The 24,058-nt window shown below is 45.0% G+C and overlaps 2 protein-coding genes across 2 annotated transcripts; both read left to right on the forward strand.

The window, feature by feature from the left end:
- Positions 1 to 731: 731 nt before the first annotated feature.
- Positions 732 to 15,139, forward strand: ILDR1 (immunoglobulin like domain containing receptor 1). The gene is made up of 8 exons (XM_088534354.1): positions 732 to 777; positions 3,804 to 3,974; positions 5,233 to 5,382; positions 6,247 to 6,366; positions 6,508 to 6,654; positions 11,036 to 11,167; positions 12,954 to 13,753; positions 14,791 to 15,139. The coding sequence occupies exons 1-8, from the start codon at positions 732 to 734 to the stop codon at positions 14,830 to 14,832; spliced, it is 1,608 nt and encodes a 535-aa protein (XP_088390480.1). The 3' UTR covers positions 14,833 to 15,139.
- A 5,281-nt stretch (positions 15,140 to 20,420) lies between these two features.
- LOC104565203 (apovitellenin-1-like) lies at positions 20,421 to 23,528 on the forward strand. The gene is made up of 4 exons (XM_088533057.1): positions 20,421 to 20,462; positions 21,847 to 21,929; positions 22,322 to 22,484; positions 23,145 to 23,528. The coding sequence occupies exons 2-4, from the start codon at positions 21,869 to 21,871 to the stop codon at positions 23,242 to 23,244; spliced, it is 324 nt and encodes a 107-aa protein (XP_088389183.1). The 5' UTR covers positions 20,421 to 20,462; positions 21,847 to 21,868; the 3' UTR covers positions 23,245 to 23,528.
- The last annotated feature ends 530 nt before the right edge of the window (positions 23,529 to 24,058 follow it).

Consider the following 24,058-nt stretch of genomic DNA (forward strand, 5'->3'; position numbering starts at 1 on the left):
TGTATTTTCCCTGCTCACCACTGCCCTGAACGGCAGTTGTTGAAATAAGGTGGCTCGGTGGTATGACAGGCCCAACCTGCTGCAGCTTCCCTGGGCCTGCACAAGAGGAGATGGCGGTTCCTGTGAGACCCCTCCGACAAAGGACATCACAGCTCCAAGGAAAAGAAAACAAAATAATACATTTGGGTTGTATCTTCCCACCACCCATTTGGTTTCGTGTCCATCCCTCAAGTGAAGAGGGAAGGCACTTCATGCTGTGGACAGTTGCGTCCGCCCTGAGCAGTTTGCACATTTGAAATGCAACAGCTATGCAGGGAGCAGTGAATGGGACGTGTGAAGACATTTATTGACTAACTCGGCTCAGTCAGTAAAGGCCCCGCAACCGTGACAACCAGGTTCGGTCAGAAATTACAGCAGCCCGAGGTTACGAAAACTCCCTCTTGCTGCTGGGGCTGAAAATGCTTCAAAAACTTATGCGTGAAACTTTCCACGCTTGTTGTGCTTTGTTTTGCGTTGCCTTGTTTCCCCCTCGGCAAACCCCACCGGCTCAGCCGCCCCTCGGGCTGAGGGCGCCTGGAAACCTCCCCCGTTCCGGCGGGGCGAGGCGGGGGCAGCCCGGGCAGGGATGGGCGGCCGGAAGGAAGGAGGGAGGGAAGGGCCGGGACAGGTGCGGGGAGGGCACAGGTGCCACCCCGGGAAGGGGAGGGCCCGCGGGCGGAGGAGGCCTCGCCATGGCCCCGCTGCTGGATCTGCTGCTGCTGGCCTGGCTGCCGGCGGGTGAGTGGGGCCCGGGCGCCCCGCGCGCCGGCCCGGGGCTCGGCGGGGAGCGGCGGCCCCGGCGGGCGCCCCGCGTTGTCCTCGCGGCAGGTTGGGGGCGGAGGGGGAGGGGGCCTGTGGCCCGTTGCCTCAAAGTGTGCTCTGGCCCTGGGTGGAGGAGCTGGGCGCTCCTGAGCGCGCAGCCGAGGTGCGTGTGGGGACATACTCGCAGGGGTGCAGTCACCCCGGGGTGAGGGGGTGCTGGCTGCCCTCCTAGGTGCCCAGGAAGGGGGTTCCTCTCCTCGGTGGAGGGGAAAAGGTTTCCTCTCCCAGGTGGAGGCAGACAGGTTTTCTCTCCTAGGCTGATGGGAGGAGGTTTCCTCTTCTAGGCCAAGGGGATGAGTTTCCGGCTTCCCTGCAGCCTCCTGTATTGCTGCCGTGCCTGCAGGTTTGAACCTGAGTACCAGGAAGAAGCCTGAGGACTCGCCAACGGCTTGGCCCAAGCGCTCAGCTTTTGCTGCTGGCAGCTGCTTTTGAGTCCTGGGGTAGCTGCAGTGCTCTGGTTCTTAGTAGATATGGATGGGAAAAGGAGCTTCTCTTGACACCTGCAGGCGGCCTTCAGCAAGCAGAGTTGTTTCTTTTCCTCCAGCTTCTCCTATCTTCTAGGAATTGACCACAGTGGTCTTGGATATCTGGTTTCTTGCTGATGGTTTAGCTTTAGATGCTAAAGATCAGTTTCTTGCAGAGAGCCACTATAGGGAGGAGAACAATAGGGAGGTGTGCATGTTGGTTATCTTGCTAAGCAGCCACATTCCTGCACAATGTTCTCACAAGCTAAAAATGGGCCTCGCCTGGTCTGAATGTCAGTGCCATTTCAGTACAGATCTGAGGTAGTGGTAACTTAGATTGGTAAGGCTTGAATTATCCTTTCCAAGCAGAGAGGAAGGGCAGCAGAAGGTGGTAGAGGAATGCAGTTCAAGTTTAGGAGCTTTCCTTATTTTCACAGCTTTTCAGTTGTCTTGTGTGATCTTGTTCAAGGAGTTAGTATGAAACATCAGAAGTGCTGAGACATCTGATTGCCATCCAGTGGGAACAGTAGATTTTAAATCTCTTTTAAAAGGAAAGAGAACTTGTCTTTCAGCTCTCACCCTTTTGTATAACAGAGGTAATGACAATGAGTAGCTTTCCTAAAGAGCTTTGCTTTCTCTTAAGAGAGAAGCACATGGTGATTTTCGAGTATTTTATTCTTGTCTGAGAGCTGCCGCCATAGGAAACCCATGGAACATCTGTTCAGTTTTCATGAGGCTAGGCAGTTCAAAATTCATATTGCTTGCCAATGGCATCAAGGTTTTGTCAATCTTTTGATCATTTGGATTTGGGGTTCATTCTGTGTGCTTTCCTCCAGTAAGATACTGTGACTTAGCTGTTTCACAATGAAAGCCTCAGATGAAACAAGATGTGCTGAACTGCCATGTAGTTGAATAAGAACCACTGTAACTACCTGTCACCAGTCTTGATCTTGCCTGCTATAGCACTGTGAAAACCGAGAGCCTTTTTTTTTTTTTTTTTTCTCCAGGAAAGCCTTCGATTCGAAGTTTAGCTTGCTCCTCTGTGTGGCATTTTTCAGGCAGATGAGTTTTCTCTACCTATGCTTCAAGCTGGTGTGTCAAGAGAGTTTGAAACTATGAACTGAGCAGTACTGCACTGATGCACATACGTATATATATCCTAGGGCAGAACTATTTGTTAAGGTTGTGTTGCACCCCTGCAGCTATAGAGTTTCCACCTGGCACAGACTATGGATGGATAGAGATCATGTTTGCCTGGAGAATACTGTGGAGACTCAACCTAAAAGGACATTGAAAGAATGGTGCTTGCAGATATGATCTAGATATTACTGCAGTGCCCCAGTTCCTTTGCTGTCATCCCAAAAACACGGAATGAAGGGAAGATTTTAAAGATGCAATGGAAATGAGTGCTAGTTCATGATGACCTTTTTGACTGGCATCTTCCAAACCTTCCTTTTGTGCTTTCCCACTTCCAAAACTTCCTTTTGTGTTTTCCCACTATCATGCACCCCACTTAAGGGCCACTCTACCACACCGCTGCAAACACTGTCCTGTGCTCTGAGGTGTACTCCAGACCGTGTATCCTACTCTTGCTTCGCACTGTTTGCACTGCCTTATCGGAGGGGAGCCAGTGATAACTTCGCTGTTGTTAATGACAAGCACGATTTATTGTGTTATCAAAGTTTAAATAAGATAGAGGTGTCACTGGAGTGTGGCTAAACTCATGTATAGCTGAGAACCTCTGTAACACCTTAGTTGGTGAATGTGGCTGCCTGGATAGAAAATGCTGTGAAAGCTGTTATAGATGTGATCAGAAGGTGAAAAACAAGAGCTTTATGGAAAGAAAGAAATAAAAAGGAGGAGAGGAAATTGATGTGTATTGTTCTAAAGCAGGACTGGAATGTTAAAACCTAAAAGCAGTATTGTCTTCATCGGACTGGAATGTTAAAACCTAAAAGCAGTATTGTCGTCATCGTAGCCTTCTGAGGGCTACCTTAGCAAGATATTGACAGTATTCATCATCGTATGAACAGCTGGCGCTGCAGACCTGATCTGGTTAGGACGACCAAGCAAGGCAGTCCCATCCTGTGCACTTTTGGGCCCAAAGAGTTCCCTCCCACAGCCTGGGGGGGACAGTCCTACCCAGCAGAAGCAGAATATGAGCAGTGTGTTACACAGCGACTGATAATGTCCGCTTCAGAGGAAAAGGTTCAGTCTTCAAGACACATGAACAGCTCAAGCTGCGCCCTGTTAGGGAGAGAGGACTCGCATCCTAACCAGGAGTTCTGTCTCTGCACAGCGTAGCCAGAGGGGCTGTGAAACATCCCTTCACACCCCATTTGTCAAGCACTGTGAGGTCTCTGGGTCTCAATTTCTCTATGACGCCAAGGGAGACCTACTTCATTTGTTGGTGTGGTCTGGGCTGAAAGCTGTGAAGCGATGTCTGTTTCTGACAGACAACTGTCTTCTTGTCTGCAGGTTGCCTCTCCTTGCTGGTGACAGTGCAGAACGTTGAGCGTTACACCACCTTGTTTGCCACTGTGGTCCTCAAGTGTGACTACAGCACCTCTGCACAGCTGCAGGACGTGGTGGTGACCTGGCGCTTCAAATCCTTCTGCAAGGATCCCATCTTTGACTACTACTCAAGCTGTGAGTGTCAGGCTTGTTCTCCAAGGATTTCCTCTTAAAATGACAGCATGGGGGAAGGAGCCTTACTGGGGAATCATAGAATCATAGAATCATAGAATCATAGAATACATAGAATACAGGCTTTTGACCTCTCTCTGCCCACGGGTCAGGTGAAGCAGGTCTGGGCTCCAAGAAAAAGAGGGCATGACTGTCACTTCTTTTGCAGCATCAAGGCTTTATGACACCCTATCATAAAAATCCTTTCCAAAGCAGCCCATCTGTCCTCTTTGGCCTCAACTTGGAAGTCAGGGAGCTCTGCTGTGTTTGGCACATGTCACACTTGGCAGCCCTACATTCTGCCAAAGCAGGAAACACAGGCCCTGCAACTTAAGGATTTTATGATTTCATGAGGGGCTCATAAGTAGAACTAGTGGCCAGGGACTAGGTGTTACTGGTTTTAGGAAGTAGAAACACGTGCATTCTGGAGGGCAGAAAGACCTGTAAGCGGTAGCACCTTCTGTGCAGACATTCCAGTGTGTGTGGCCTTGTTTGAGGGGTGTTTAAAATGGTGCTTCAATACATTGAATAGCTTGGAGACTCTTAATGAGCTTTGCCCTCTCCACTGCAAGCCCAGTAAAGACAATCTTGAGTGTTTGTATGAATTTTCTCCCCTAATTTCATCTCACAAATGCAGTGCAATGTAACACTGAACCAACAGGCAAGTCTCTCATAAGAGTAATGGACAATAATTGCCCCTAATCTTCCATCAGTTCTGTTGAAGTTCGGCATGTAATCCTGAGGTAGAATCAGGTGATGGTTCTTTTCTGTCTTTATGAACCACACAACATGCAGTGGGGTAGAGGTGGGAAAGGTAGACAATTCCTACAGCAGTTCATATGTGTCTAGAGATTTGGTTTTGAAATAAACACAATTTTGATATTCCTTCAGTAGTGCTAATGAGTTGTGTGACTTTTTTCTTTGCTGTTTGTCTTCATCCTTGGAGCTACCCTCCTGCCTGTCATCACCAGCTTCTTTCCACTGTCATGCTTTGAGTTGTAAGTGCAGGCTCCATCTCTGCATCTTGTGCGTTCTCAAAATCTGTCAGTTCTGTAGATCTGCTTTCTTTTAAGAACACTAGAGTGGCTTTTGAAACTGCAGTTCTTATTACTAAACCAAAATAGATGCATGTAAAGGTTTAAGAGTTTCTCTAATATTTACAAGAGAATAGAAACCGGACCTTTGAAATAACTCTTGGCCTCTGATTTGATGATGTTTGTAGCATACCAGGCCGGGTTAGCCCTTGGCCAGGATCCATCTGATGACTGCAATGACAGCCAGCGAAAGGTGCGCATTGTCATCCAGAAGTACGGGCAGAATGAGCCTGTGCTGGGCGTCGATTACCGCCAACGAAAGATCACCATTCAGAACCGTAAGTGACACAAATTCTCAGCGGGCCATGGACTTGGTAACTAAGGTAACTAAGTGAGAAGAGAAACATGAACATGGCTAATAACACCTGTAGCTTACATATTCTGAGAGGTTGCAATGAAGTAAAAGTCATCAGGAGCCAAGTGCCCTTTCCATGGTTTGAGAGTGTTCAAGGCTGCAAGCTAAGGCAGAGTTGAGGATGTACCTCCTGGTATGGTAACCCATATTCAGTGTGCCATGGCCTAACCTGAAATAGCTTTAAGGTGTGAGCTTGTTTTACATCTTAAGTGTGGTAAACATCTTAGGCATGTTTCTTTTATTGTATAATTGTTCTCTTTCTGTTTTATTTGTTGTGATTTTTTGAAACCTTTCTGCTTCATCTCCTTCCCATGCTAAAACAAGATGATTTCTTGATAAGAGGAGAGGAAGGTACGGAAGACTATAAAATGTGACCTTAGAAAAGTACATGCATTTCAGTGGTTTTCTGTTTTTTTCATGGAGTTAATGAGGTGTCTTGTTGACAATGGGGTTGACAGTGCTCTGAAACCAATGTCGGTAGTCAGCAGCAGCAGATCTCTGCTAAAATCTATCACCCAGCAGTGCTCTGGTACTCCCTTCCACGCAGGATTAGCCCCGCTTGTAAGTAACGTGGCTTTGCCGCAACACGAAAGAGAAAAGTGATCAGCAGTTAATGCCATTTACAGGAGTTCTCCATAGACTAAAATGGGACTACGTTGTTTCCATCTGACGATGGTGACTCTGCATTGAAGGAGGGGAGTTGCAGCACAGTCTCACCTCCAGGAACAGGCCTGAAAGCAGCGCTAGTCTTGAAGAGCCTCTTGACCTCTGTGTCCCTCTCCTCCAGGGGCAGACCTTGTCATCAGCGAGGTCATGTGGTGGGACCATGGCGTGTACTACTGCTCTGTGGAAGCACCGGGAGACACATCAGGCGACCCGGACAAAGAAGTTAAGCTAATTGTTCTCCGTAAGTGCCTGGCGTCTGTCCCCTGGGTGTGCCCTGTCCTTCTCCTCCCACCCCCACATGTCTCCTGGAGTGGAGAGGTGCTCAGAACTTACTGGTTATTGGTACATCAGGATCCTCTCTCTTTCTCTGTGTCTCCCATAGACTGGCTCACCGTACTCCTTATTGTCCTTGGTGGGCTCCTCCTCCTCGTGCTGATCGGAGTGTGCTGGTGCCAGTGCTGCCCACAGCACTGCTGCTGTTACATCCGGTGCGCCTGCTGCCCAAGGAAGTGCTGCTGCAATGAGGAAGGTGAGGTGTGAGCAAATACATGTCCAGCCATGGCTTCTGTCAAGGCAAAAGCCTGACGCACAGCTTGCTGTGCTCCAGGTACTCCCTGAGCTTCAGCATCAAGACTGGATCTTTCTCTGGCCAATATAACCTTCATGTAATCTAATAGGGAAGGGGAGCTACAATATGTGGATCCCACCCTGTTCCTGTGGACTCCTTTCAGAAGTTCTTCCCACTTAGAGCTTGCTGCCAGCGCTCTCACATTATCCAGGGCATGGTCACTCCCATCATATGAATAGACAGTTTTCTTCCGTGGTTCTCCTGCTTGTGCATCTGAAGGAGGCAAGTGAATGCCTTGTCCTCAGTATCATCATGCTGTTCTCCAAACTGGCCTAGCCTTGAATTGTGCTGCTCTGAGAGGTACCTGTGCAAAGTTTGAGACTTTGTCTTGTGGGTATTTTAGATCTATTCCTTCTACAAGCAAAGAGGCTTTCTAACTTTTTGAGGGTCAAGAGGGACGTTGTCGTGCATAGTTTTCATCAATAATAAAAATTCTGAAGTCAGTGCTTGTTCTGTTAGGAGGGCCAGCTAGGGATAGCAATGGAGTTCACTCGATTGGGGTTATTTAGCCTCTGTGCTCTGGTATCTGAAACTTTGTTGTTCTGCAGTGACACAAGCTGGAATAGACCTCTGTATCTTACATGCTCTGACAGGAACCAAATGCAACAAATAGATTTACTGGTCACTGAAATCACTCAGTCCTTCCTAAATGCTGCAAGGAGAGAATCTGTGAACAGGAGCTGCAGTTTTTGTGTTCTTTACCTAGAAAGAGTTTTGTGGTATACCTTGGTGCACTTAGCTATTTCTGCAAAAGCTGCAAGAACCTACTTTGAAAGTATTAGATTTAAGCTCACTTTGCTTAGCTATTTTGGAGGGAGAACAGAGTATCTGTCTCATTTGCTAAAACCAAAACAAGCAAAACAGTTTCTACAGACTTTTTGCTCCCTCAAGTGAAATGCTTGGTGGTAAGGAGGCTGTGAAAACTTGGCAGAAAAATCAGTTTTTTTGAGGGAGAGAGAAGTGATGGAAATAGAAGGCTCATTCATCCAGGCTCCCTGGTTCTCACCAAAGGAGCATTCAGAAGCTCTTTTTAGTTGTTTTTCTGTGTAATGGGAGATAACAGCATAGTCCAGACTGTTGTTGTCTTTACTGCCTTCTACTGAGGATAGGCAGGAAGGATTTTCGTGAGGCTCCCCAAAACTCTTCCTTTGATGAGAGAAGTTACAAACCAGTCCAGCCTCATTAACTGGCTGCCAGATTCTCTGGCTGTAATTTTCATCCCACCTACTGCCCTGTATCCACATTGCCAGGGATCTGTGTGTCAGTTGCCTGGGTCTAGTGCATCTTCACTTCTCCCTGCCTCTAGATTTTTTTTGGCGTCTAGGGAAGGAACAGGAGATCTGAAAAAGCAAAAAAAAGATCGAGACAGGAGGTATCTTTTAAAAAAAATAGTTTTGAGGAATAACCATTCTACACAACCAAACAGCAGAAATCCTCGGTTAAATGTTAGAATGAGTCCAAACTGAACGTGCCTGATTCCTTCCCAGTTACTGGCCACTAGAGGGTAGCCTAGATCTGCTGAATGGGCAAAGATGCTACTGGAGCGAGGTAACACTGGGTGTTTTAAAAGTCAGGTCATTAGCTTGCATGGTTGTGAAGCTAGCAATAAAAGGCGAGAATTGTTTGCATAATTTAGAGTTGGCGTTACAGAAATATTATATATGCCCCAGGGCAAGCCAATTACTTTCCCTATGGAAAGCTCTGAGAAAAGTCCACTGATAAAAACACCATTTATATATATATATATATATATATATCTATAATGTACACACAGGCGTATATATATATACATATATATATATTTTTATTAGCTGGTTTCTTCCTGTGCACTTCTCCCATGAATGAACTGGTGCAAAATAGGATATACTTGCAGATGAGTCTGAACTAGGTTGCAAAATAAATTTTTCTATAATTGGATTTGGCCCAGCAACTGTAAAATCTGACAAAGGTGAAGAGCAAACTTTCATAGTGGGGAATGTGTGGGGGGAACAATGAGGCATCCTCCCAAACTCTGATAACAGTTATGAATTTTGGAACTGTGAGGAATCTGACATTCTTCAAATCAATTTTTTTTTGAGAATTAAAAAAAATAATAATACATTTTCTTTACAGATGAGAATCCAACCAGAGTGCTGAGCTTAGTGCTTGGTGTATGATGTTCAAACGGGAGACAAGCTATCTGGGAAGGAAGGGAGGATGAGAGCATGTAGGAAGTCCAGCTGTAAGGAGAGAACAGAGAGTCACAGAGATGTGAAGATTTAAGTCACAGTGACTGCCTTCACAACCTGAGGAAGGAAATCTGTAGTGCCTTCTGCTCCTTGGGGAGGATCTCAAAAGCTAGAGATGTGCATTCATCAGGTAGAACCTGCAGGTAGGACAGTCTCAAGCTGATAATGGGAGGAGCAGGAGAGGATTCAATAATGCATTTCCTTTGTTTTTCTCTCTCTACATTTTCTCCCTCCTCTCTTTGTTTTAAGAGTAAAACCTGAGTTCAAGGGAAACCCTTAAAGATAAATCAATAAAATTTTAAAAAGGCAAGTTTGACATAAAACCCTTGAAAGCTGGTACCTTAGGCCACAGTGCTTTGAAGAAAAATCACAGTATTAGGATTAAACCCCTGAAGTTTCCACTTTGATTTTCAGCCTGTTTGGAGCCAGACTGAAGAAGGCAGGAGAGTTTGGAATGAAGAATGAACAGGAGCTGCCTGAACTGTGGGGAAAGCAAAGGATGTGGTGGGATGCAAGGGCATTCCCTATTTTGCTGAAAACTTTGGCCTATGTAAATTCAGTGAAACAGCTAAAGGAGGACATGTATGTGACCTGCTTAACAGCAGGAGTGCTACATGAAATGGAGGAAATGGCTCAGTCCCAAAGCGTCTGAAGACTGCCTGCTGCACATGAACACCGGAGGCAGAATTAACTGGAGCTTAGCTGCAGCCTGGTTTGTGCAGAAGCAGCAAGGTCTATGCAGATAATCTGTTTGACTGTCCTGTCTCTTCCAGTCCTATAGTTTTTAATTCTTTCAGCCAAATTCAGCCAGATTTATCAATGGGTAGAGATCTCAAAGGTCAGACGTTACTGTGTGTCTCCTGAAACCTATAGCCCCGTATAGTTCTGTTAGTGCCTGACATGAGAAAACATGGCAGTGAAAGCCTGCCTCTTTTCTGACTCCAGAGAAGCCATGTAGGAGCAACCTTGCAAAGACCTGAGTAGCAGAAGAGCTTCACACAGCAGACAGACATGCACAGCCAGGTTTTGTAAGGTCTGGGGCTTTCAGAATTTAGTTGTTCATAAACTGGAGTTTTGATCATTTGTGATAGAAGGAGTAAGTGTCTGTAAGGTGATGCTTTTAGATATTCCCCAAAAAGAAGCAGCAATGAGAGATAATTTTGCAGACAGACCCAAAAGAAGCAGCAATGAGGGATAATTTTGCAGACAGAGTTGTTTTTGAAGAGGAAGTGATATGGAAAAGCTTCAAAAGAGGGAAGTGGGCTTTGATCCTGACCCTGCCAGTAGGGATCTGAAGTTCATAGTGGAGGAAACCAGTAAGAGAGGAATTTCCATTGGGTTTGCTCCCTTGGTCCACAGGACATCGCTGTTGAGGAATTTTAGTTTGTTCACTGGTTTGGTCATGCTATCCTAAAGGACTTAATTTTAGCACTCACACAGAGATAAGTAGAAAGAGATAGCAAGAGGGGGTGAAGGATTGGCAAGGGAGAAGCTGGACAGTGCATCTCTGAGTGCTTTATTTGTGTCAGAGAGAGGAAAAGGTGGAGGCTTTTAACTGTGATATGGAAGATGTAGTCTGGACAGAACTTCCATGAAAGGCACAAAAAAGGTCTTGTTTAGCTGTAAGTTGAAGCCAAATGACAGCTCCGATGGAGAGCTGGAAGAGTTTTAAGGGGAGGAAAGCAATGTAGTATATGTTGCTGCATAAGACATTATTTCCCACCTTTCCACAGCTGTACTCATAATGATGGGGCAGGTGGACAGGTGCGAATAAGTCTTCTATTTGGTTATATGCTATGAACTTCATCCTGATGCCAGTAGATCCCAGTTGCTGGAGCTGTAACCTGAATGTCTGGCACTAGCCCTTCTGTTTTAGATATCCATGTGAAGCTGTGCAACTCTCCCTTGCTCTGTAGGATGGAGAGCTTTTCATTCTGTTGTTTTCTAATAAGTGATCACATCCAAAGATGCAATGTTTCAAGCAAAACAGTGCTGTGTGTGTGCTGCTGGCTGGGGTCCGGGGACAGATGCTGTTAAGCGCTCTTCTTTTCCAGCACTGCAACGGCATCACTTCGTGAAGCAGGCTCGTGCGCTGGCGCCTTGGATGGCACCTAACATGTTCTACAAAGGTGGTGATGGGAATTCCCAACTTTCTTCTTACCTGCTCAACCCTCTGTTGCAACGAGGTGAGACCATGGGCATCGTTTCAGAGGGAAATCAAGATGAGAAACGGTCGCTTCTCACAGGGGTTCAGCAGTGAGGCTTTAGCCTCTCTACCACAAAAGCAAAAAGCAGTGAACACCAGATCAAAGGAACGTTGGCTCTGTTGTATCAGCAGTATGTTTTAGATTCACCTGGGTGGATAAATACTATATCTTAAGTGCCTTCCTAGTCTTGGTGCTGGGGAAAATGGTATAATGCTAAGTGGCATGTATTTGTGCTACACCACAGTGACTGCAGGGTAAATATATCCAGCTTATCTTGCTTCCTGTGCTAGAGGAGGATACTGTCGCTTTGCTCTGCTCTGCTGGTCACGGTCAACTCCTTATAGCCAAAGTTGATATGACAAGTGAAGTGCAATTTGTTTGACTTCTTATCAAATGCCGAGTCTTGATATGTTTGAGGACAAACGGCCTTCTGTGCAATAGCTCTGTCCTGCATGCAGTGAAGAATGAAAGGCTCATTATTGAACCAGGAGGGATTTTCCAGATATTTCTTTCCAAAATTAGTTATTTTCATTACAGTAGTATCATTTATTTGTGACTTTACTGGAGGAGGGAAGATGGAGTATCTAAAGTTCTAGAGAAATAAGTATTATCAAATAAAAAAAAAGTGAATAATAATTTTTAAATGTTCAAGAAAAGTAGGGAAATTCAGCATAATGAATTTTCCATATACTTTTGTAGTGAATTTCCATCTGAAATTATCTTTCCATCACTATCTGGCAGTCACAGATTTATACCGTGTCTGGTTGTTTGAAGAAATAGTTTGCAAACATATTGAATGCTAGAATCAAGGTGTTTGCACATACACTTTTTCAGCCTGCTGGTTAATTCTATAAAATTACCATTTTTTCCAGCCAGGATACCATTTCTCTTTAGGAAGATGTGGTGACTGAGCCACGATGATTTAAGACACTTAAATGGGTTTCTTAAAGACATGTATGCATACTAGGAGGAAGTTCTTCAGGCAGTCTTTTTGGTTTGTGCTTTCATAGTTATCAAGTCTTTTGTGCTTAAGTTTCCACTAAGTTTATTTAAGGTCAGCTTTGAAACTGTAGAAATGTTGGGTAGAAGGGGGACGTCTAAGGCCATCAAGTCTTAGCTCTTGCTCAAAGCAGGACTGTCACCCACCTAGAACATGCCAAACATTGCTTTGCCTAATGAGTTTTGGAAATCTCTGTGGACGGATGCCATGACCTCTTCGGGTACTTTTGTCAGTGCTACACCAGCTTTCTAGTGAGGAAATGCCCTCATTTGCTGCTTAATCTGAACATATGTGTGTGTATTTATATATACAAAATTTTCTTCTTTTGTAGTATTGGCTCATATTGCTTCCATTTCAACAAGATATAACAGGAAAGCAGAACACTATAAAAGTTCTGATTTTTTTTTTAACTGAAATTTAGCACTAGTGCTGCAGGAAAAAAAAAAAAAAAAAAAACTTCCTCTTTCTAAGCATATTAGCTGGATTTCCTGATGTGCTGAGTGATCGATTTCTTATGTCCATGCTGCTCAAACACAGATAATGCTGCAGTTCACCAGTTACTGTGATTGCCCCTTACCTTACACAGTGTGGACGTGCTGCCTATGGTGCTTGAGATGTGCATGGCTCTTGCAGAGGCCTATTTGCAGTGAGGAAGAGGAGGAGTAGAGATGCCTAGGAGGCTTTCAGCCAAGATTACCTATTCAGAGAGGCCTTTTCTTCATTGTTTTACCTTGACTTGCTGCATTGTCCTGTGCTCTCCTTCAGACGTGTCTCTGCAGGGCAGTATTCCGCTGGCGCAGCCACAAGGTCAGCTTTCTTCTAACAAGGGCGTCTTGGACTACCTGGAGTCTGAAATCCAGAACCTTAACCTGTCCTCCCACCAGCGGCAGGCCGTGCCGCACTCCAGCATGCTCTCCTCCCTGGGCTCCGAGATCATGGATTGCAGAGCGACACGTCCCCCCATCGACCCTGTCCCCTCCTTGCATGGCAGCAGCAACTCCTCCCGCCCGCAAAGAGATGCTCGCACGTCGCGACCCTGGGACTCCCCATCAGAGAACCAGAGGGAGCACCGGCAGTGGCCTCAGCATCCTAGTGGAGATTTCTATTCCACCCACAGTCGTGAGCCCTGGGACAGGCAGCAAGAGGAGCGTCCGCCAAGGCAGGGCTACAACAGCAGGCCGTGGCGCCCCAGGCAGGATGCATCACCTGTGCGCCATGCCGAGAGGGGCAAGAGTAGCAACAGCAGTGGCAGCTCCTACCCAGAAGAGAGCAAGGAGCGCTCCAGCCACCATCGTGAGCCAAGAGAGCCGCCCGCGGCGCGGCGAGACTACCAGCACCACGCGAGGAGGGCCGACGGCTCCGGCCAGCGGCGGCACAGCTACTCCCCGCCTTCCCGGCGAGGATCGTGGAGCTCCTCCGAAGAGCAGGTCCGTCTCCCAGCGGCCAACCGCAAGCGGCACCGCCGGGCTCGGGACCGGCCAGAGGACAAACCGCCCAGCTATCGCTCGCTAGAAATCCTCCCCGATCAGGACAGCAAGCATGGGGAGAGCGCGGAGCCACGCTCGGTAAGTCAGCCGCTCTTGCTGCTTCCCAGCCAAGGCAGGAGGCTGGTTCCTCAGGGGTGAGGGCGGTTGGTTGCTGTTCTCTGCAACCTGTTCTCTGCAACCACTGGAGGGCAAGGAGTGCTGGATGCCCTCTGCAGTTTAGTTTCCAAGAGGCTGTCAAGTTCCCTCGCTTCAGACATATGTTGCATTGCTCTAGCATGTTGGGGGGCAAAGTGAGCTGTCAAATTAAGTAGTTCCCTTATCCCTATACCCTCCAGTCCCTACTTAAAGCATCCATGCACTCGTGTTAGCAAAGCTGCTCTCCTAGCCTTGCTTGGGAAGGAGCATGCCCAGAGAAGGCAGCACTACTGGGAACGTCTTTACAGGGTTCTCTCTGGCTTTGGTCCACTTCTGTTTTCTTTCGTTTAATATCTGCATAATTCTCCTGTTATCAGTCTCCACCATTTAATATTTGTAGTGTCTTGGTGGTGTTTCTAAGACGGTTCGTATGGAAAAGCTTCCAGGTAAGGTGCCTAAAGCTACCTGAATTGGACTTTAAGATCATGGGTGGCTATGGTGATGAACAACATGTGATCCTTCAGGCCAGGCTGGAAGAGAATGACCTGGGACTCCTGAGCACTGGACATGCATTATGTGGCAATGAACCACCATTTTTCTCAGCTCATCTTATTTCAATTTATGCTGGGGCTAGATATGAAGTAGCAACCCAAGTTGAGAAGCTACTTGGCTACTTGAAAAGCTTCATATCCAATAGCCAGTTGTCAAGTTAGCCAGTGTGCCTTCTTTTGGTTTTAAAAATTTCATTTTTTAGGTGTTTTCATATGACGTACATGCAGAATTTTTCCTCGTGACTCTTCTCAAAGAATTGTATTTTGCAGATTACCAATCTCCCCTCTGAATTTTGGAAGGAAATGCAATTTCATTCCCAGCTGAGATGTACATTTGAATGGCTTTGCTATGGTGCTGAGAGCTGGTGGGAAGACTTATGATTTCTATGCATCCTTCCGTGTTCCTGAATCTCTTATTTTCTCTTGCAGGAGCGAGCAAGTTCCCGCAGTGGAAGAAGTATAGTCATTTAATGTCAATGCTCCAAGACCTGAGATTTCCACTAAACTCCTCTTACCTGTTGCAACCTGTAGGCTAGGATGGCTCCTTTTGATTGGACAGGCAACAAGCAAAAAAACAGTTTCTTCCCATGAAACTTGTAACTGTCAGGAATCTATGTCCAGTGCCCATGAAAGCAATACCTAATGCATTCTTACTGCTGTTTTGCTCTGGAAATTTAGGTTTGCAATGGGCTGTGGTCTGTTGAAACCATCCTGTTGGAAATTATGTATTTTTAGTGGCATTGAACAAGAGGTTATATTCCCAACCTTTATTTAAAGGACCCATTGTCCTTGGTAGGGACTCTGACACGGCAAGGAGACACGGCAAGGAGCCCTGCCTGTAGAAGATCCTTCGCACACTGCTCACTAGTGAATGGCTCAGGGACTCAGAGTTGCATAATCACAGAGCAGTACATTGGATCAGAAGAAACCTCAAGCAGTCATCTGGTCCGGCCCTCTGGCCTCCTGGGAGTGAGATGTAGTGAGACAGAGCTTTCCAGAGTTCTCTGTTGTGCTTCAGAATAGGTAAGATTTGCTTCTTCTGCCTTGCTGCTTGGCATAAGGGACAGTTGCTTCCTTTCACCCCAGTAGCCTGTCTCCCAAGCAGAAGCAGCACACTGTTAGAAGCATGTCTCGCTGCCTTAAAAAGGGCTCACTAGCACGTCTGAAAATTGCCAACTCACCTACCTGTCACTGACTACTACCGTGCCCTACTTTAGCCACTTGTGGTTAGAGTGCTTGTGCTCCCTTTAACCAGTCTTGCCTTTATTTGTAAATTTAAGGGGTTGAATTTAACAAGATTTGGCTGTCCTCACAGGGCCTGAGCAAGATATGGCTACTCTACCTGGTATTGTGGGCCTGTAATGCCAAGAAGCAGGATTTTGATGGATATGTATTTCCTGAGACATGCACTCTTTCACATGCATTTCATGTTCTCCCTTTGCAATTTGTGCCATCTGTTGTGCATACACGATGTGGTAGAAGGTTCTGTGAGAGGTCTTACAGTCACTTTTACTACTGCCCTAGCAATGATACCAACTCCAAATGTGTTGTGCACCTGCGCTGTAGACAGATTTTCTTATTTGTTACTTTGCAACTAGAATAGAAATTTATCTGTGCTCCAAGAACAGCTGCTAAGGAGAGCAACTTGCTGTTTCCCCTTGATGTGATTCATCTACTGTTTCCGTGAGAATGTCCTGGAGAAGCGGAGATATTCCCTGCATCCTTGTAGTTAGATCCTGGCTGCCTCTACAGGAAACTGGCTTTCCGAGCGTAGTTCTTGGATTTGTGAGACTCAGCGGTTTGTGAGGAACTTCTGCAGCACCTTGTGAGTTCTTTTTAACGCAGAGGAACTAGTCATTCGCCAAGGTTATACTGCCTGGGTTATTTCCTAGATGGGACCAGATGGGACACTTTCCACTATTTGTTTTTTAATGTCCCAGGTGATGATGTGCTTATGCTTTCCCTTGGAAGACTGACTTGGAGATGCTTTCATTTTGTCCACCTCCCTTATTCTTTTCCTTCGACAACGACAGGAAACTTCTTGCATCGATTGAATGCTTCTAGCTGGATACCTGAAGCAGTTGCTGGTGGTCCAAAGGCCCGTATGGGGAACACTACCTTTCCTGCAGTTCTTTGGCTTGGCAGCGCTGATTTCTGTGTACAGAGAGAGCACAGGAGGACTTGCTTGTCTCTCCAATAGGAGTTGTTTCAGAAGTGGAGGCACACTTTCTGGCAACGGAGGGCCTGTTGTACAGCAGGTGTTGTCTAGCTCAGAAAGGAATTAAATGGGTCCTTCAGAGCTGCAGGAGCAACTCCAAGGTTTGAATTCACAAAGGGGAGCCTGTAACAAGCTCAGTCTTTCACTGCCCTAGACCCAAACTGTGAACCACATGAACTGACTCATGAGTTATGCTTGCTGTGTGGGGAATTAAGCGTGTTTGCAGAACTTGCAGAGCCAGTATCATTCTCGAATCTGACTGCTGAGCTCACTGGCTGCAAATCATTTTTGTTCTTATTTAATGACATGCTGGTGATGGGACTTAACGTTCTGAGGGTTTTATGCATCCCTTGCTTTATGGTTGGATTTTTTTTTAATTTTTTAATTTCAGAGGAGTCTTTGGTGACTGTAGTGATAGAAGATATGGGTTTTTTTTTTTTTTTAATCTGGCACCTTGTTCTGACTTTAGCATTGCCTTTTGCCAGCTACTAGTAGTTACCCAGGGTCTGGAAGATTGAAAGCTGAATTAGTGATTTTTGGGAAGCTGTATTAGTGGCTTAAAAATCGAGTTTCTCCTTTCCTTCCTATATATCTATGCAGAAAAACCTCTTCTTCCTATCAGCTCAGCTTTACTCAAAAGTCCATTTCAGGAAGGACCGCCCTTCTCTCCATCAAGATCAGAGTCTACTGACACCTGCTGAGATCCGAAGATGGTAGCACAGGGAACAGTTTACTCTCTTTCACATGAAAATACGTATAACCAATATTTGCCCAGCAAATTTTCCCAAGAGCTGCCCCTGCCCCCACACACTGCAAGAAAGCCCAAATGACTTTGTGTAACAGCAGCAGCTGTTTAAGTTTGCCACTGTAGTATGAGCAAACTAACTGCAGATCCAAACTTTTTGACCCAAATTCTATGCGGGAGCTGTCCATCTTTATTCCTTGCTTGAGTCCCTGTAATTGAGCTAGGGTAGTGAAATTTAGATTTTGTAAATTCACAAAATACATGCTGTTTGAAGTCTGAAGAGCTTTACCATTACCATGGTAAAGCTGGTAATTACCATTACCAGCTCCTCTTCAGTCACTTTGTTCATATTATAGAAACATCGAACAAAACTCTTCGTGGAAAATTGATTGTATCTCGGCTTAATTCTGTGACTTCTTAAATTGCAGACAGAAGTAGATTAGGTCATCCAGCAGGAAATCAGAAATGGTACAATATTCACTAAAATCTGCTCCACAGACCCCTGTGCTTCATAAAATATCAATTGGTGGGCTGTGAAATAATTAAAAAGGAAATTTCTATATGCATGCTCCATGACTGCAAGCAGACAGAAAAGTAGGAAGAAAATAGGCTATACTTTGAATGCCTGTTTCTCTTTTTAATTGGCTGCAAATGAAAGCCATTTGACAGCACTGCACATTACTGCATGGACTCTTTTTCTCTAGTAAGATTACAGGGTCTATTGACTTTCAAAAAGACGCAGAGAGAAAAAAATCAGGCAGCTCCAATACTACACACTGAAAAGAAAAACACAGTAGGAAGTAGTGTAGCAGCCTAGTTCTTTCTGTGCTATAATATATTCATGGTTAATTTTCAGCCACTGCAAAGAGCTGGTGTTCACCTGTCAGCCCATGTGTGGTGGAAGAACTAGAGTACGTGTCGCATCTGGCAGTTATTGCCATTCTGGACTTCTATTGTTTATGCAATTGAAGGAACATACCTCAAGAATGAATTTGTCTATACCATTGATGTTAAAAGTGCCTTGATAGCATTTGGGACTACCCTAATGAAAGTAAGAGTGTAATGAATAAGGGACCATGGCATGTGGGGCAGATAAGAACGTCCATGCTGCTCCTGCCAGCTGCTTTCCACCAGAGATTTGTAAGAGATAAAAATCATGTCATTTTTCTTTGATTAAGAAAGGACTTGCATTATCTGTCTGTCTTGCTTATTTGCAGAGCACCCTACCATTCCAGAATGCCATTCCAGGAAGAGAGGCCAAGGGCTGCTGCTTGTGTAATCATTGATCTGGTCTTGGCAATTGCCTGCTTGGCAGGAGAAAGTGCTGAAAAGCCCAGTTGCTATCTCTGGGATTGGGTTCATGATACACTAACTTCAGCACTAGCTAAAGTTAGGCTAACTAGGAAGTTACCTTGCACTGACAGCAACCACAATGCAAAGCTCTTCAGCAGTATGTATTACTGCGCAGGGTAGCTAAGTCCCCTCTCTGTCCCCGTCCTGCAGCACATCAGTTTAAAGCACCACTTAATATGGTTAGAGACTTTAGTTTGTGGTCCTGACATAGGAGAGAGTTGACTTTTGAGATTATATTAAATGAACATCCACAAGTAATGACTGATCCTTCCTATTTCTGTTAAGTGTAATGCCTATAATGTGATTTGTACTGGTATTCCAAATGCTATTCCAGCTGTAAAAGCAGGTGGCAAATGTGTAGGTTTTCTTAAATGATTGTCAAATGTGTAATTAAAAAATGTGAGAACTTTTAACCAGTTGTTCTCGTGTGTTCTTCCTAGACCATAAATTGCTTTTTAGTGTTCGCACCACTACTGGAATTGAAAATTCTCTGCTTAGTTTTGGAATGAACCTTATTAGAGATTAGTAAGATGTTGTTTCGGGGGAAAAATGCAAAATGGTTTGTTTCTTTTTTGGGGGGGGCATGTTGCTCATATGTTGGAGGGCTTTTTCTTTTTGTGTATGTTTGTTTATAAAGAAAATAAATAATAATTCACTGAAAGAATGGGAAAAGGGCTGGGAAACCACTGGCAATCCCCTTAATAACATGACCTCAGTTGTGTCACTGAAGCAATCATTGACTTGGCTTCTATGTCTGCCGAATGAGAATAGTTACTGTTTAGTTCTATACTACTTGGAGCTCCTCGAGAACAAAAATCACCTAGAAAACTTGTTTGGTTGACAAACGAAAGCACTCGTTGAGCTCTTCGCTAGAAGGTTGCCTAATAAATGAGCAACTGTGATGAGTACAAGAACAGAAGTCTGTTGGGTCTCATTTGACAGATTTAATTTATACCTTAGATCTTCCCCTTTTCCCTAAGCTATGCTTGTAGTGCAGTGTTCCAGCCTTTCTGTCTCTCCTGCTGAATGTGCCATATATATGCCACATACACATGGTTGACCTGAGTGAAGACCCAGCGGGCAGCTGAAACTCAGGCTATGGGAAGCAGATGACCTTCTGTGGCCCTGCAGCCACTTTCTGGTTAGGTCCAGGTCTCTGGGGAGCCTGCTGAGAAGTTAGGTTTTCCCTGTGCAAGTTTCGACAGCTGGCTCAGGTATATGCACATCTCATGAGCCTATGTAGAAAGTGTTGGACATGGAAAAAGAAAAATCTGAGAGGGTTGTATATATGCACTCACCCACATGTGCCATTTTGCTGAAGTGTTTTATGGAAACCAAGTGCAAAATCTATATGAACGTAACAGCCATAAGTAAGTCCAACCATCAGAGTTGGTGAGATACAGGACAGGCCTTTCCACAGGAATAGTAAGAGGAAAATGCAGCCCAGCTACTGCTCACGTGGAATTTGGTTAGCTTATGAAAGGGGTCTCTATGACACAGTGGCCAGCAAAAACAGGGGACTCAGTGACCCAGAAGCTGCCTTCAATGTCTCTTAGGCTCAGGTCAGGCTGCCCTCCATTATCAAATCCCAATCATGGGTTCAGAGTCCTACATAACTTCTTGCCCATCCTAGTGAGCTGGATCTACTTACCAAAGAGCAAATGGGGAAACAAAATAAGACCTTTGACCCCTCGCTATCCCTATATTAGCTTTGCGTAAATGCCAGTGCCTCAGATGAGCATCTAGCTCAGCTTCTGCTTGTGAGACAGAGAGGAAGCAGAACAGGTAAGAGCTGAACTCTATATTTGGTGGTGTTGACTTTGTAACTGGCATATCTAGACCATATGGGAATGAATGGAAGTTTTCTCCCTATTTTGTCACACTTTTCTTACAAGACAAAGTGTGAGTTCTTCTCAGGCTCCCTAGCTAGGAATATTGCTGAAATGCAGGAGGGTGGTAGCACCTGAGTAACCAGGACAGAAGTCAAATGTTGGATGTTGTGTATGACATATGGGAGGGTCAAGCCCATGACAGGTTTCACAGAGTTTCAGTTCTGCAAGATACATTAGCTTTTTCCAAGCTGCTCCATTTTGGGTCTGCAGACTTGAAAGCAGGTAAGATCTTGATGTTCTTTGAAAGCAAATTTATACCTTGCATCTGTGGAGGTGGGAGCTGGCTCTAGGATTAAAAAGTAAGGAGAGATGGTAACTGAGCAACTACTGCTGGTCAGCAAATGGCTAGTGAAGATGGGGTGATAGCTTTTGGAGCTAATCTGTGTATAACCGGAAATTAATAAGAATGGAAATATTACTGTGGAATAATAAGAACCATTGACTAGCAGCTGACCAGCACAGATATTAGCAAAGGCATGTGTAACCAATTTGCAGCCTTTCTTTCCATGCAGTTCCTAACACTGTGTTACTTTGTTCATGTTGCCCAAGTGATGCAATCCTTTTCTCTGGGCATAAATCAAATTTAACTTCTAAATGCCTTTTTAAATGCACAGAATTCGAAAAGCTTATTTAAATATTATGTCATGCCTTTCAATTACCAAATACTGACTCTTGGAGAGTTCTCTAACTTTGACTTCTGGAATAGGCAAAATAAAGGTTAAGTGAGGGTAAAGTTTGCATTTATTCCCTTTTTGAGAACTTGTTCTGTGTGGGTTCCTAACTGATAATGATGATGCAAAAATGATGAGGGGGCCTCATTGGCATTTCTCAATGATAGGAATACAAAATACTCAGCTCACTAAATCATTAAGATGAGCATCTTATGTGCTACACTGACCAGAACAAGATTCTTCAACCCAATTAACAACACCAACAAAAAATCAAACAAAAAAATCACACACTGTGAATTCTTCAGTTGTACCTGTGTGTAGAGGAAACTTCTAACCTATGCCAGTTTTAGTGGTTTGTTCATATGCTGAAAAAGGGGATTTAGATCTTGTATAAAAGAAGTAACTTTAACATATTTTATGCTCTGAAATCCATCATTTATTGTGGATATTTATGTTTATACAAATCAAGAGACTGTCATTTTTGAACTATCTTTTTGTCATTTCTGAAGACGAAATGCACCATGATCTTTCCTTGCTTTATTTCTCTGATAATATACCAGACCTGGTATATTATCTGGTGATTCCAGATGGTCTTTTGATACACAGGGCTGAACTGACACTGCAAACCATGCTGCAATCCAGGGTTTTGGTATTAGCTCTCATTCTACTCCTTGGCACCACTTTCCCAGGTAAGTCTGAAAAGCCTTTCTGTCTGCCGGGGGCAAGGCTCTGATTTACAGGTTCTCACTTCAGGGAAGTCTCTCCTAACCATAAACAGGACTGAAGCCCAATAACACAGCCTATGACCATGATGTTACAGTGCTAGCAAGTGTGAATCCAATTGGTAGGCCTTGCATGGAAGTCTTCCATAGCTAGTGCAAATACTCTGCCATTTAAATGCTAAGACCTAGGTGCCTGAATATGAGAGATGAGGTGCTCCTGGGTGCAGAGGAAATGTGAGGGGAGGAAGGGGCTTTGAATCTGTGAAGAATTTCTAGTCTCTTCCCACTGCACCTCCAGGCAGGCTTCAGAGAGATGAGTGACTGGGGAAACCTCACGGTTTTTGCTTTCTCCTTCTCAGAAGTGCACTCAAAGTCCATCTTTGAGAGGGATAACCGCCGTGACTGGATGGTCCTCCCCGATTCATTTTTCGCTGCCTTCTATAACGCTGTGAACGATGTGTCCCCTAGAGCCGCTAAGGTCTTGGAGAATTTTGCCCAGATGCCAGCAGTTGCTGGTACCAGGTATGGAAAGGTTTTCTGTGCTGGTGTTGTGATATCCACAGATGGGGAAGGTGAGGGGGGAGTGTGAGGGAGCAGGGATTAATCCAATTAATCCCTGAGGAGATGCAGGGAGCAATGAAGAAGTGAATGAAGCCTGATGCAAATGCAATGGGCAGGGGCTCTTGTGGGAGTAAGATTTCACATGAAAGTGCAGTGCCTTCCAGGGGCTCATGTTGAATAAGGCAGTGCTAGTGTAATTGCACATATCTCTTCATGTGTAAGCAGTGAGGGCTGGTGGCTGTGCAGATGCTGTGGATCCACTTGTGAGGGGCTGAGTACTGAGGTACCAGGAAACACTGGTATTACTGAGCCCAAATCACAGAACTAGCTCTGGCTGTAAATTTATATTCCTTCAAGAAAGGGAAAAAGAGCTGCTCGCCTCTCAAAAGGAAAAATGTGATGGCCCAAGAAATGCAGTTTCATATAACTCATGGCAAATACAGATTGCCTATTCCTGCTCTCTAGGGAAAGCACCTGCAGGACTGCTGAGAAGCTTTGAACTGACAGGCAGTGTGAAAGAAGGGTAGCTTGATAACTACTGTAAACAGAGATTACACTTTCTTTTATTTATGTGTCTTGTATATCTGTGTATCTTACCACACGCATTCTTGTCCCCTGCAGGAACTACCTCATCAAAGAGACAGCTAAAATCAATGCACTGATTGAACACCTGTTAGAAAAATTAAAGAACCTGTGGAATACAAAAATCCTAGGCTACTAGTCAGATAAAGACAAGTCAGTGTTTCCTGATGTGAGTTGGTAGCATCCTGCAGTGTCCTCTTTCTCCCTGCCCCTACTACGGACCAAGATCAGTCAATAACACAGAATTGATGCTCCTGCTAATGCCACTAGAGGGAACCCAGCTTCAGAGACAGGAGGATTGAAGACATCCGTTGAAGACTCCCCAAAACGTGTGAAACACTGCTGGGTATGGGGAAGACAATGAAATTGCAGAGCTCTTCTGTAGCCAAATCCTGAAAATTAATTCCTCCTGAATGGCTTGGTCATTGCCTCTCTAATAAAAAATATGTTGGTTGTTACACTGCCTTAAGTTTCCTGCTTGTTACTGAGTGTTATAAAATCCCGCCCACTTTTGGCCTCCCATCCTGCTGAGAATGAAGTTGTGACTCACAAGAAGTTGTTATGGGCTATGATATTTTACCTTTACTGTTCAGGCACCCTTCATGAAGCTCAGGCTCTGCCCTGTGCGAGATCATTCAAGCATTTTCTGGGGCAGCCACAACACGGCAGGTACAGCAGTGACTGACTCAGATCAGAAAAGACCATGAGAATCTGTAATGCTGAGTCAACTGACTGTGCTCCCTGGCTGGATCGGGAGCAAGTGGGTGCACCTGTACAAGTGTCTGAAGACTTCAGACCATTTAAGAAAATTAATGTGAGCAGGACCTTCCAAGTTATTTTAATCATTAGATCAGTGAGGTCTCCAAAGAGCCTTTTCAGGGGAGAAAGGAGGGGAATATTCCTCACTAGTTTCAAGATGGCTGTTGACCTATGTCGAGCACCATCTATGAAGG

The sequence above is a fragment of the Tinamus guttatus genome, unplaced genomic scaffold, assembly GCF_059628265.1.
Source record: "Tinamus guttatus ecotype Peru unplaced genomic scaffold, ASM5962826v1 Tinamus_guttatus_pri_ptg000035l, whole genome shotgun sequence".
Classification (NCBI taxonomy): Eukaryota; Metazoa; Chordata; class Aves; order Tinamiformes; family Tinamidae; genus Tinamus; species Tinamus guttatus.